This window comes from Piliocolobus tephrosceles, chromosome 13 (assembly GCF_002776525.5).
Source record: "Piliocolobus tephrosceles isolate RC106 chromosome 13, ASM277652v3, whole genome shotgun sequence".
Classification (NCBI taxonomy): domain Eukaryota; kingdom Metazoa; phylum Chordata; class Mammalia; order Primates; family Cercopithecidae; genus Piliocolobus; species Piliocolobus tephrosceles.
In genome coordinates, this window is record NC_045446.1 from 613024 (window position 1) to 626078 (window position 13055).

General features: G+C 62.7%; 2 protein-coding genes across 6 annotated transcripts in view; both read right to left on the bottom strand.

Annotated features, from left to right (window-relative positions):
• Positions 1 to 3311: 3311 nt before the first annotated feature.
• On the bottom strand, positions 3312 to 6324 carry CEND1 (cell cycle exit and neuronal differentiation 1). Its single transcript, XM_023183542.1, has 2 exons — positions 6206 to 6324; positions 3312 to 4842 (listed from the first exon to the last, which is right to left on the bottom strand). The coding sequence occupies exon 2, from the start codon at positions 4758 to 4760 to the stop codon at positions 4320 to 4322; it is 441 nt and encodes a 146-aa protein (XP_023039310.1). The 5' UTR covers positions 4761 to 4842; positions 6206 to 6324; the 3' UTR covers positions 3312 to 4319.
• Positions 6325 to 6617: 293 nt separating this feature from the next.
• The window catches only part of SLC25A22 (solute carrier family 25 member 22), a 7899-nt gene continuing 1461 nt past the window's right edge, over positions 6618 to 13055 (bottom strand). For 2 of the 5 annotated variants that reach the window (XM_023183406.3, XM_023183409.2), the window contains exons 2-10: positions 11133 to 11314; positions 10923 to 11048; positions 10597 to 10652; positions 9675 to 9765; positions 8994 to 9112; positions 8679 to 8853; positions 8417 to 8571; positions 8255 to 8330; positions 6618 to 8181 (exon numbers count right to left, since the gene is read on the bottom strand). In XM_023183406.3, the coding sequence (XP_023039174.1) occupies positions 8028 to 8181; positions 8255 to 8330; positions 8417 to 8571; positions 8679 to 8853; positions 8994 to 9112; positions 9675 to 9765; positions 10597 to 10652; positions 10923 to 11048; positions 11133 to 11152 (972 nt within the window). In that variant the 5' untranslated portion in view covers positions 11153 to 11314 and the 3' untranslated portion in view covers positions 6618 to 8027. Of the gene's footprint in view, positions 8182 to 8254; positions 8331 to 8416; positions 8572 to 8678; positions 8854 to 8993; positions 9113 to 9674; positions 9766 to 10596; positions 10653 to 10922; positions 11049 to 11132; positions 11315 to 12245; positions 13019 to 13055 lie in introns of those variants that run through there. The other 3 variants (XM_023183405.3, XM_023183408.3, XM_023183407.3) reach the window with 3 other exon arrangements.

The following is a 13055-nucleotide window of genomic DNA, read 5'->3' on the forward strand; positions in this document are numbered from 1 at the left end:
TCACCTGAGGTCAGGAGTTTGAGACCAGCCTGGCCAACATGGTGAAACCCCTGGCCCTAAAATAAAATAAAATAAAATAGCCAGATGTGGTGGTGGACACCTGTAGTCTACAGGCTGGGGCAGTACTACAGACTACAGGCTGGGGCAGTACTCGGGAGGCTGGGGCAGGAGAATAGTTTGAACCCAGGAGGTGGAGCTTGCAGTGAGCCGAGATCGCACCACTGCATTCCAGCCTGGGCGACACAGCAAGACTCTGTCTCAAAAAGCAAAAAAAAGTGTTCTGTAATAAAAGTGAACTGATAAGCTCTGAGCATCCCTGAGAATTTGTTTTCCTTTGGGAAAGGTTCGTACACTGTGGAGGTTTAGGGGCACTGTGAAGCAGAACCCGAGCCTCGGAATCCCAGACGGAGACTCTGACCTCCTCCTGGGAGGGAAGCCAGTCACTGAGCACCTGCGGGAGATTAAAGAGAGAAATAGGGAGGTGAGATCATGCCGAAGCCACAGTTGCAGGCAGTGGGGCGTGGCTCAGAACAGGCTGTGCTGGGAAGTGGGAGCAGGAGCTGGTGCCGCCTTGCGGGCTGGCAGAGGACCATCCACTCCCTGGCATCGGAGCCGTCCGATCTCATGGGAAAGAAACGTGAGACCCCTGGTTCGCGCCACACACAACCTAAGTGCCAGATGGATGAAAGGCCTACGCGTGAGTGAATGCCAGGAATATGAGACTTGAACGTGGCAGGATATCCTTCTGCCCACGATTCTAAAAGCTTACTCGGTAATGGGAGAATGGTTCCAATTTGATAAACTCAGGTTTTTAGAACGTCTGCGCTCCAGAAACACTGGAAGGCCAGTGGCTACTGACTGGAGGAGAGAATTGGATGCTGCAAGCAGCAAAGGGCTCGGGACACAAAACACCGCAAGTGTGAGGGAGGAGAATCGCTTGAACCCAGGAAGCAGAGGTTGCAGTGAGCCAAGATCGTGTCCTTGCACTCCAGCCTGGGCAACAGAGCAAGACTCCGTCTCAAAAAATAAAAAGGAAGGGAAGTTGAACAGACTACAGCATGGAGGGACCCTGAGTGAAACTGGCCAATCAAAAGGACAGATGTTACATGATACCATTTATCTACAATGCTAGATTTGGGAGAGCCGTTGAGGCAGAAAGTAGATGGTGGGTGCCAGGGGTTGAGGGGAGGGGACAGGGAGTCCCTGTGTAATGGGGACAGAGTCTCTGGAGCGATGCAGCATTCTGGAGGTGGACGGTTGAGGGGAGGGGACGGAGTCTCTGGAGCGATGCAGTGTTCTGGAGGTGGACGGTGGTAATGGGTCCCCAGGAGGCTGCTGAACTGTGCACTTCAAAATGGTTAAGACAGTGGACTTTGTGTTTATACAATAAACCCAGAAAAGACGTGCATGCTGTACCACAAACCCAGAATAGGTTTTACAGAGATTTCCTTGGTGTTTTTGTTGTTGTCGTTTGAGACAGGGTCTTGCTGTGTTGCCCAGGCTGGAAGGCAGTGGCACAGTCATAGCTCATTGCAGCCTCAACCTTCCTGGCTCAGGCAATCCTCCTGCCTCAGCCTCCTGAGTAGCTGGGACCACAGATGCACACCACCATGCCTGGCTAATTTTTATTTGTTTATTTATTTATTGAGATGGAGTCTCGCTCTGTCACCCAGGCTGGAGTGCAGTGGTGTGATCTCGGCTCACTGCAACCTCCGCTTCCCGAGTTCAAGTGATTCTCCTCCCTTAGCTTCCTGAGTAGCTGGGATTATAGGTGCCCGCCACCAGGCCCGACTAATTTTTGTATTTTTAGTAGAGACAGGGTTTCACCACGTTGGTCAGGTTGGTCTCGAACTCCTGACCTCGTGATCCACCTGCCTTGGCCTCCCAAAGTGCTGGGCTTACAGGCATGAGCCACTGTGCCTTGCTGTATTTGTATTGTAGAGACAGGGGTCTCACTATGTTGGCCAGGCTGGTCTCAGATGCCTGAGCTCAAGCCATCTGTCCACGTTGGCCTCCCAAAGTGCTGGGATTACAGGTGTGAGCCACCGTGCCCAGCCTACAAGAATTTTCATTCCTGCTCTGTCTAAAGTTGAAAAAGTTTTGGAATATCTAAGCATCGTTTATAATAGAGAATCGCTAAGTAAATGAGGCAGCATTGTGAGGGGAATGTCAGCACCAAAGTGCCAAGCCTTGTGGTTAAAGATGGCAGACCATCTTTAGTCCTCTCGGCCCCTTTCAAGTCCCCTGCTATATCAGACAGGGTTGGCTGGTTGGTTTTAAAGAACAAGCCACAGAAGGGAGAGAATGGGTGACTGGAAGGCAGGCCAAGAGTGGTGAGGGGCCCTGCTGGCCAGTCAGAGAGGTAGCCTGGCACCCATGGGGCAGGTGAGCTGGGAGTTGGAGGTGTCAGCAGCGTCTGCACAGAGCCTTCTCCTCTATATGCTGCACTCAGGTCAGCAGGCTCAAGGGGTAGGCTGCCTCCTTGACTTGTAGGATGCAGCGGCATGGGTGGGAATCAAGGGAGGCTTTCTCAGGGCAACCTGGTTGGGAGCAACAGGGTCAGCTTAAGCTGGTTCTACCCCGTGGGCCCTCCGTATCTGTCTGGGCCTCAGTGTGGGTGCATGGACGAGGACTGCTGCTCTGGGGAGGGAGTATGCCAGAAGGGCAGGAGGAAGACACGGCTGTCCCCCCACACCAGCTGGAAGAAGGCTTCAGGGAGGAGGTGATCAGGGAACTTTTGTCTGCCAGCCTCAGCCGCCCGTCAGGTGAAACCCGGGGCCAGGATGACAGAGGTCAGAGGAGCCCTTCCCAGGCACCGCAGGCCTTGCTCCCTGTTGGCCTGCATGCTGCAGCCTCACCCGTGGCCAGGCCCACCAGGTGGACACCCGGTCAGAGTGGGCTGGGTGCCACGAATGAGGTGTTGAGGGGAGCCACTTCTGCAGTCAGGATGTGGGGGCTCGCTGCCGTGGGAGCTGCGGAAGGGCCCCTGCCTGGCTAGAGAGCTCGGCCCGAGAAGCAGGGCTTGCCCTCCCCGCACCCCATGTCCTCACTGCTCCTTGGTCCTGTAGCCCCCGGGTGTCCACCTTGGGTCAGGACCCACAGGAAGGCCAGGGAGGAGGATGGGACAGGGCCTGGGTGTGGCTCCGGGCTGAGCCCCCTGGGATAAGGGCATAGGAGTGGCAGGGGCTCCCGTCAGAGGGTCCTGGATGCAGCACCCCTCCCCTGGAAAGCCCAGGGTGTGGACGTGAACCCCTCATTCCCCAGTGGGAAGCCCCTGCGTCTCCGCCACATGCAGATGAGGATGCCAGCCCAGCCTTTAGACAACAGAGTTTATTTCAGACTCAGTCTCCACTCAGGCCCAGGGTTCCTGTGGCTGCTGGCCAGTGAGGGCAGGCCGCGTTCTCACAGTGCCCACCACCACCTTCCGGGAGCTCGCCTGCTGCCGCACGCCAAAGGCCACGCTGGGACTGGATGCGCTAAGGGGGGAGCTGCACAAGGGGCCTCCCCAGGTACGGTGGGCTGAGGACAGTGTGTGGCGGTCGCCGCCAAGCAGTTCTACTCTACCTGTTATTGCATTTATACGCTGGTTAGACTCAGATGGTGCCAGGTGCAAGCTGGAGGGGCAGTCTAGCGGGGCAGGGCGGGCACAACTGTGAGGGGCCCTCGACATCCTGCCTCCCCACCAGCATTGGAGCTCCCCTGGAGCACAAGCTGGGGAAGGCGACCCTTGGGCAGCACCCCCTCCACAAGCAGGCCTCAGGCTCCGTCTTCCCACCCAGCTAGGCTTGGGTGGCGTGGGGAGGTGGCACTGAGGCTCTGCTGAGGTGACTGCCCACCCCAGGTCTGTCCCACTGCATCGGCCCAGGCAGACCCCCAGGGGTACACAAAGAGCAGAACTGGGGCAAGAGGAGCAACCGTGCCCTTTAATGTCCCCACGAGGGCCGGGCCCAGACAGAACCCATCCCGGCACCCCCACTCAGAGACCAGCCCTGGGGGCCCAGGATCACCCAGCCGCTCGGGGTGGGGGGCCCACACACGGGGTCCACTCCTTTCTTGCGGTCCCCCAGCTGTGCCTTCTCCCCGCATCCTGTGCTGTGGACCCCAGAGCCTGGACTCTTTCTGCCCTGGAGGTTGGGGAAGTCCTGGGTCAGCAGGGGTGGGCTCGGGCATCCTCTCCACTTTGCGCGTGTGTTGGGGGCATATGTAGGTGTGTGATGAATGTGCGTGTGTACACGTAGATAAGGGTGAATGCTGCATGCACTGGCTTCCTCAGGTCTGTACAGGAAGTGGCTCCGTGCCCCCCGCCTGGCCCCCAGGTATTATTTTTTCCGGGCCAGGAAGGCCACACCGAGAATCAGGGCTATGGCTGCCACGGCCACACCTCCAGCCACCAGCAGGTTCTCGCAGGACCAGGGACCTTGGCCCCCAGGCTCCCCACCGACAGCTCCGTCCTCCTCCGCCCCGTCCCCAGGACCCTTGGCCTCTGGGGTTGCATCGGGACTGCTGGGGGCCGCGGGGGCCGGCTTCAGGTTACTGTGGTTGTTGAGAAGGGCAGGGTCGGCCTTGGCCGGGGTCTTCTTGGCAGGTACCGTGGTGGGGGCCGCTGGCGGCTGCTGCTTCTCAGCTGGGGCCTCCTTCTTCGAGGGCTTGGTCAAGGGCGCCTTCCCATCGGCTGCCGGGGGTACCTTGGCCTCGGTGGTGGCCTGGGGCGCCTTGGTGTCAGGCTTGGGGCTGCTGGCCGACTTCCCTCTGGACTCCATGGTGGGCGGGGCGTATGGGACAGGCAGGTGGGTGCACCAGAGGGGCTCAGGACAGCTCGTCAGCCCTGGGCATTCTATGGGCCTGGAGGGAGACACAAGGGAGGCTGCGTGTGGGTCCAGTCCCCCCTGTGCTGCCCCGACTACCTGGTCCCCAGGCAGCCCCTGCCCAGTTCTCTGGAGTCCCCGGAGTCCCAGCTCAGGGGCCTCCTGTGGGCTTCTGACGCTTCTCTTTCACAGCCTGGCCTCCGTCTGTCCATGACCACTCCGCGAGGAACCCCTCCAGCCACAGAGGCAAGGGCCACGCACAGGTGGGAGGAGCTGGGGGTCCCCCGGTGCTCCGTAAAATGGCCCACGCAAATGCCACGTCCTCCTACCAGCCAGGGGCAGGAGGCTCTTGGTGGGGAAGTGAGGATCAGACCCCGAGAACTGGAAGGAAAAGCATTCTCCCCTCCAAGGAGGGGAGGTGATCGGAGCCGCAGTGGGAGAGCCGACTGCATCCCCTCCTCAGGAGAGCACTCCTGCTTTGCAGAGACGGACACTGAGGCACCGAGGCTGCGACCTGGCCAGGATCCTGGTGAAGGAGGGCGGGGAGGGGCAGGAGCTGGGATCTCAGGCAGCCATCAGGGTGGGTGGGCCCACGAGATACCAGACTTGAGAAAACTGGGGTGTCTCTCCAGGAAGGCAGCATGGGGCTGTGCTTCCAAGGGCCATCTGCTCCTCCCCAGCCTCTGAGGCCCCCTCCCCAGCACAGGCCCTGCCTCTCTCCAGCCCTGGGGCAGAGTCCTTGCGGAGCGCAAGGCTGTGCTGTCTCTGTGGGCAGAGGGTTCCTGGCATTAAACAGGGTGGACACACGCTGCTCTTGGCCGGCGAGTCAGGGTGGAGGACAGGGTTCTGGGCTGTGGGAAAGGCCGTGCCCACATTCTCAATGACTCAGGCGGAGGTGGGAACAGCCCTGGGGGCCCAGCCGCCCTGAACCTGAGTGGGTCTTGCCCCAAAGCCTCAGAGGCCGCCTGTCTACCTCTCCCAGGGAAGGATGAGAAATCCCCCGACCTTCAGAGAAAGGGAGGCGCGTTTCCCACCCCCCGCTAGGTGCACTGACCACACTGAAGGTCACCCGAAGGTCACAGCGTGATGAGGGTGTCTCCAGGAGAGGCCCAGCTGCTGCCGACCTCCCAGGGAAGCAGCCGCCCCTTCACCCCTGCAGTTCTGAGGGGGCCCAGCTGCTGGGCATCAAGTTTGCAAAGAGCAGGTGGTCTGCCCCCCAACCTCGCTATTTGTGTCACTTACATCCCGGCCACCACCTCCCTCTCCCAAGAGCAGCTGCGCCCTGGAGAACTGGGGGGCCCGCGCGCAACCCCGGTGACCTTCAAGGCTCAGAGCCGGCTCCTCGCCCCGCAGGACCCCGCGCCTGCCCCGCCCCGCCGGCCGGGAGCCCCCCGCCTTACGCGTCCTCCGGCCTCCCCCAGGCTGCGCGCTCCTCCACGGGACGACGGCGGCTGCGAACGCGGAGGAGAGCTCGGGAGTTTCCCACAATGCACTGCTCCCGGCGCAGGAGGGCGGGGAGGGGGAGGGGCGACGGGGCCCCGCCCCGCCGGGAACTGCGGGGTCCGCAAACCCAGCTCCACCCTAGATGGTGGGGGGAGAACCTTAGGGTCAGGGAGAGCAACTGCAGGGTTCAAGTCCCATCTGGGACTGCCAGAGGCAGGAGGCGGGTCCCGCCCGGCATCCCCTCCAGGCCAGGGTGCCCCTTGGTTGGTGGGTGGGTGTGCAGGCGAAGCCCCGCAGTCTGAGGGGAGCCAGTTATGGGAAGAGGGGACTGCCCTCCCCTGCCCCCAAACAGACCCCCAGACAGCAGCATCTACTTAGAATATTTATTTATCATCTGACATGACAAGACACAAAAAGTTACAACTTCTTAAAACTCTTCAAAAGAAAAAAATATAATTCTGTAAAGCAGCAGCAGCAGCTTCCAAGGTTCAGATGTGACGGGAGGGGCAGCTCCCAGGAGCAACCGTGAACTGGAGGGGTCCGGGCCTGAGCCCCAGGTAGTGTCACTGGGAAGGGGCCTCCGTGGAGGGCCCCGGTTTTGGGGACACAGCACCAGCACATCAGGGTCTGTCACCAACACGATCACATGGCCAGGGCGGGGCAGGGAGAGCAGCTCACAGCAGGGCTGGGCCTGGAGGCAGCGGGGAATGGGGCTTCTGAAGTGTGGTCAGGGGCCTTATGCCCGGAGGGAGGAAGGATGGGGCTTCTGGAGCGTACCCAGGGGCCTTATGCAAAGGCCGAAAGAGGAGGGTGGGCCCTGAGAGGACTTGGGGTGAGCGGCAGCTCCTGGCCCTCCCTCCAGAGCAGGGCAGGCACCCTCAGGCTCCACACTGGTCCCCTTGCCTGCCCTGCTCCCTGGCCAATCTCAGAAGAGAGGCCAGGCTGGGTAACTAAGTTCCTGGACGGGGTCAACAGAGCCTGGGACACCCCCAGCACACAGAGTGCCTGGCCACGGCAGGAAGGGGGGCAGTCCCCGGCAGCCCCATCCCCAAGGGCCAGGCCAGATCCCCACAACACACACACACACACACGCACACGCACACAGACCTCACAGTCTGGGCCCCAACCTGGGGTGGGAGCTGAGGGGCCCACCACAAAGTCCCACAGTGGGTGACGGGCTTGCCCTGAGAGTCAGACCCCGGGGCAATCCCTCACTTGGGATTCCTGGCTCAACAGAGAGGGCAGGAGACCCCGGTCCTCTTGCAAGGCTGGCCAGGGAGGCAGAGTCCAGTCCTGCCAAGGCGACAAGAGCGGCTGGGGAAGGACGGAAGGGCTGGAGAGCCGCTTGGGCCCAGCAGGTTCAATAAATAGGTTTGTGCAGGGTCCGTGTGTGGACCAGGACGGCCATGGAGACTGGAACCGGTGGACTGGCGGTATGGTCCAGCCTGCCCAACCCAGGCCCGGGGACCCCCAGCCCAGAGACCAGCTCTGTCCCTGGGGGTGTTCAGGCCAGGGCAGGATTGGGGCAGGGGCTAGCTTGAGGAATGTAAAGATTTCTGCATTTTCTACATAAATAAGACATTGATCCCAACGATGCAGGCAGCACCCCGGGGGGCTCACGTGTGCACCACCTATGTGGACCCTGCACCCCGTCCCCTGCCGCCCCTGCCGACAGGAGGGCTGGGGAGGGGTCTTCCCTTGCTCCGTCCTGGGCTAGCTGCCTGGCTCCAGCCCCACACTAGCCCTGCCCGGCTGGCTGGGGTGGAGCGGGCGCTGGGCTCAGGCCTGGGGGTCCTGCAGTAGCCCCAGCAGGGACTCCGCGATGCCCAGGAAGTAGACCACCTGGGCAATGCCGAAAAGGGGTGCGATGACCAGCGCGCGGCAGTAGGCGCCCTTCAGGAAGGCGGAGGGGCCCTCGTGCCGCAGGATCTTCCTGTGGAGGAAGGAGGGGAGGGTCAGCCCGGTACGCAGGCCCCCAGGCCCCACCCGCTCTGGGACCTCCCCACCTGGCACAGTCCAGGAACCCAGAGTACGTGTCCTCATTGACGCCTCGCTGAAGTGACTGGAGCCGCGTCTTCACCACTGCAAGGGACGCGCGGGTCAGTGTGAGCCTGGCCAAGGGCTCAGTCCCACCCCATCCCCAGCCGGGCGCCGTCCCACGCGCTGACCATCGCAGGGGTTGACGGCCACAGCGGCGGCGCTCCCGGCCACACAGCCGGCCAGGAAGGACACGTAGAAAGGCGACTTCTCCTCGGACGCCGGGCGGCCCAGCTGGTTCAGGTTGGCAAAGAGCGGGAAGTAGACCACGGAGAAGGGAACGTCCCTGTGGGGAGTGAGGTGGTCATGGAGACAGGACGTGGTGGACAGGAGCTGGTGGGTTGGGCAGGCCGGCCTCCCCCTCCCCCCCCCCAGCCCCCCCGTGCCTCCTACCTGAGCAGCGTGGCCCCGAGTCCCTTGTAGAGACCAGCAACGCCGCGGCTTCGCAGCAGGTCACGGGTCAGCTGGGTGGCCGTAGGCCGAGGGGCAGGTGGAGCCTCCCCTGAGGGCTGGGCACCCCCCTGGGCCGAGAGCTGGCCCTGGGCAGCCAGGATCTTCCTCTGGGCGGCTGCGGACAAAGAGGCTGCTGTCTCCTTCTGTGCAAAGCGGGCAGGGGACACACTCTGGCCCTCCCTGTGTCCCTGCCCTCCCGTCGCCCTCACCCCTTCCCGCACCTCTGCCCTCTCCCCTCCCTCTTCCCGCCCTCACCGATGCGCCCTGCATCCTGCAGCTGGATCTTCAGCATCTCCATGGGCGTGGTCACGATCACCTGGCAGGTGCCAGCCCCACAGCCTGCCAGCATCTCTTTAAGCAGGGTCAGCTTCTGCCTGGGGTGGGGGCAAGGCCGCGGTGAGCGGGAAGAGACAGGCCTACCTGCCACCCTCGGGGCTGCCCACCGTGCCTGGGCACAGAGGATGGTGGGAGCTGTGGAGGCAGAGGCAGGCCTGTGGGGGTACAGCCCCCAGCCTCCGGCCCTGCAGCAGCAGGCAGCGGGGAGCCCGATGGACAGACAGCCCCACAGGCAAGGGCCTGGGGAGGGCAGTGGGGCTGTCTCCAATAAAGGGAAATTGGGGGTCGAGTGCCCTAAAAAGGGGCTGCCCTTGCAGCCCCCCTCCACCAATGGGAGAGCCAGTCAGTGCCCTCAAGCCCTGGCTTACACATGCAGCAGCTGGGAGCCAAGGGCTGCCAGGCCAGAGCCCCACTGATTTGGCATCTGCTCTGCTCCCCTGGTCAGAGGAAAGGAGGGAGGCCACCCCACAAGCTCAAAGAAGCCCCAAGGAAGGGGCTGAAGACAGGCGGAGCCCCCAGGTGGGACCCAGCTGGCCGGGTGGACCCATCCTTTGTCTGGAGCCTAAGACCCCTTGAGTGTCTGCCAGGCAGGGCCCTCACCCATCCTTAGAGAGCTGATGGCGGAAGAAGTCGTTGGCTGCCAGCTTGATGGCCTTCTCGGGGGTGACGAGGGTCAAGTTCACAGCAGCTCCTGTGGAGCAGGGGGTCAGCTGGGGGACATGCTTGGTGGCCTGGGTGGGGAGGTGCTTGGCCAGGACTCGCTCCCTGGCTGTCAAAGCCCCACCCTAGTCACTCCTGGCCACCATCTCCTGCCCTCTCACTCACATTTGGGCCTGGTGTATGCCAGGTGGGGCGGGGCCAGGCAGGGATGGGGCAGCACCTCTGGTTCAGGCTTTCCCATGCCCACTGCATCTGTCTCTGATTCTGGACAGCATCTTGCTGCTAAGGGCATGGGGATCAACCCGGAGCCCCCGAGGCCTCCCTGGGAAACCCTCCCTCCCTAGGGAACAGAGGGTGCTTGTGCTGGCAGCGGACTGGGGCCAGAAGTCACCCGAGTGTGTGGTCTGGAGTGGGCCAGAGTTCGGGGGAGGCTGTGGAGAGCCCCCATCTCAGTGCCGAGGGCTCAGGGCTGCAGAGCTTCTACCAAATCCAGGCTCCGGACTGCGTCCTAAGCCGATTTGCGGTAATTCCCCCTACTCCCTCCCATCCCCAGCCATAGACGGGGTCCAGCCTGTCCCAGAAAACAGAGGCAGCTATGGGCACCACAGAGGAGACAGATGTACTGTGGCATCCCACGCACGAGGCACTGAGCGGGGGCGGGGAGTTGCCACAGGAGGGGCTGAGAACTGCCACTCACCAGAGATCCAGTCCCCTGCACAGGCACAGCCCCCCCAGACACGTCCACGCTCACACACCAGGCCCAGGCTGGCTGCCCTGCCCTGCCTCCCCCACCGCTCCTTGCCACAACTCGCGGGCGCTATCCAGGCCTGCTCATCTCGAGCCAAGCCAAGTCAAGCCTTACCCCGGTACATGCCGAAGTATCCCTCGGAGCGGATGGTCTTGATGAGGCAGTCGGACCTGTGGCCAAGGGGACAGGGTGAGCCGGGGCCAGCTGGGGCCAGCTGGAGGCCGGGGTCCCTGGACTGTCTAGGGCTGACGTAAGAGGCCAAGTCCTCAGCCCAGCCCTGACCCCAGTCCTGACCCACATGGGATCTCCCCCAGGCCTGCCTGCCTCCAGTTTCCCTTCTGTCAAACAGGGTGAGGGGCACAGGAGCAGCGCCCTCCCCGCCTCGCCTCCCGAGCTGCCACATGCTGGGCCTGCTCCCCACAACCGCCTGGCACACTCACATGCTTGTGTACATGCGCTGGCCGTTCTGCTGGTTCTGCAGCCTGGTCTTGGCCAGGTCGATGGGGAACACGCAGGTGACTCCGATCAGCCCGGCGATGCCGCCATTGATGAGCTTGGCTGGCAGGCTGTGTGGACAGGAGTGTCAGGACGGTTTCTGCCACCATGGGTCAGGGTGGGGGCGGGGCAAGCAGCCAGGACTGGAATCTGACCTGATCTGCTTATCAGCCATTTAACTCGATCGTGCCCAGGGAGGAGCCGAAGAGGTGAACCCAGGCCAGGCGGGGTGGAGGTGGAGGTGGAGGTGGCCTTGAGAGAGGCTGGGACGCAGGGGGGTTGGGCGGTGCTCCACCTTCAGGGGAATTTCCAGGCTTCAGCAACCGCCCCTTCTGTCCTGGAAGGAAGAGGGGATGGGAATGAGTGAGGGTGGGGCCGCACGAAGAGTAATCCTCCCCCAGCCTCCCTCTCACATGCAGCCTGTCACCCACCACCCCAGACGAGAGCCGTCACTGCGTCCTGAGAGTGCAGCAGCAGGAGGCACCTGCTACCCAGTCCCATGCCCACCCCTGGGACCACCTGGCTTCCTTTCAATCCCCCCCCCCACCACCACCAGCGTCTTCCCAGCCAGCCTCACACGCGCGTTCACGCTCGGGCTCACGTGCACCCCGGCCAGCTCCAGCTTTTAAAGGGCCAGGCACCTCTGAGGGCAGTGCCAGGGGCCGGTGCCAGGGTGCCTACTGGAGCACCTTGACCTGGACAGCTGTGGTGACCATCCCCCACATCCTTCAGCACAGAAAGAAGCAGCCAACACCTGGCCCCTTCGAGCTTGGGGCTGAGGTGCCAGGTGCCCTAAGACCCCCCGCCGACCTGGGCTCAGCCGTCCCAGGTATAGCTCTCCTCCCACAGCAGCTCCACCAGGGCCTGCAGAGCTCCTCCCCAGGAAGCCCACACCCCCCACAGCCAGCCCCTTGCCCACCTTCCTCCCCTCCACCCCTCCTAGGAGTTTCACTCATGGATACACAGAAGCCAGTGATGGGACTCCTGGAAGCCTTGGGGGTGGGGGATGGCTGGCCTTCTGAGGCCCCGTCTGGCTGGCACCCCCATCCACTACAGAGGAGAGAACGGGCCTCTCCCACTAAGCGGCAGGGCTGGGGAGCCACAGCCTCAGGGGCCTCCCATAAGGTCATGGCCATAAAATCCCAGCGTCGCGGGCCTTCCCTCCTCACCCTGGGTCCCCCAGAGGCCAGCTGTTTCGGGCACTGGCACCGCCGTTGCCCAGGGCCACACAGCTGGCTCACACCCACAGATCCTCAGGGACTCCTGACCTTCACCTCGGTTTTCCAGGGCTGGGCCATCCACCACCGACCCCCACTCCACCACCTGCCCGCTGGTCCTGTTCTCACTCTGCCCCAGGCACTCACTCTGGATGGCTTCTCCACACTCCAGCCCGGCACTCACACAGGAGGGGAAGCTGCCGGGGGAGGAGGCGAGGGGCCGCAGGGATTGGCCAGGGGGCGGGGCAGGGTGGGGCGGGCCTGCAGGGGGCTACTTTCTCTTTCACTTTGGGCTAGCGGAGGCTTCCTGCAGCCTTGAGAGGAGGGATGAGCAGGGGCGGGTCTGACTCAGGCTGACCTGGCACAGCCACACCACCCACCAACCGGGACCTCAGCGTGTGGCCACCACGCCCCCAGCACACATGGGTTCCTGTCTGCTGCCTGTGGGTTGAGCCCTCCAGCATTTCCTGGCCTGGATCTGTCTAGGGCTGGTACTCTGAGGATGAGGCTTTCTCCGGGCCAGGGTACCCTATGTGTACCTGGACAGGGAATCTGGTGCTGTGGGACAGAGTTGGGCTGACACCCACTTGTGTCTGTGGGATCTGTCTGTTAGGGCAGATGCATGTCAGGGAAGCCTCATGCTGGGCCACAAAAAAAGGCCTGCTGTCCATAGGGAAGGGCTGGCTGGGTCTCAGAGGCCGCTGGTGCCACCCACAGGCCCTGCTCACCTGACAGGTCCAGAGGGCATAGGAGCTGGCATGCCCAGAGCCCTCTGCCCCACCCCCGTCCCACTCAGGGCTTCACCACCAGGAGACCTGCCTCTCCCTGCCTCAGCCAGTAGTGGTGACGAGCTGACCTCTG

What these genes read in the sequence shown, in the direction of transcription:
- CEND1 (XM_023183542.1), bottom strand. Translation starts at nt 4,760, where the DNA reads ATGGAGTCCAGAGGGAAGTCGGCCAGCAGCCCCAAGCCTGACACCAAG.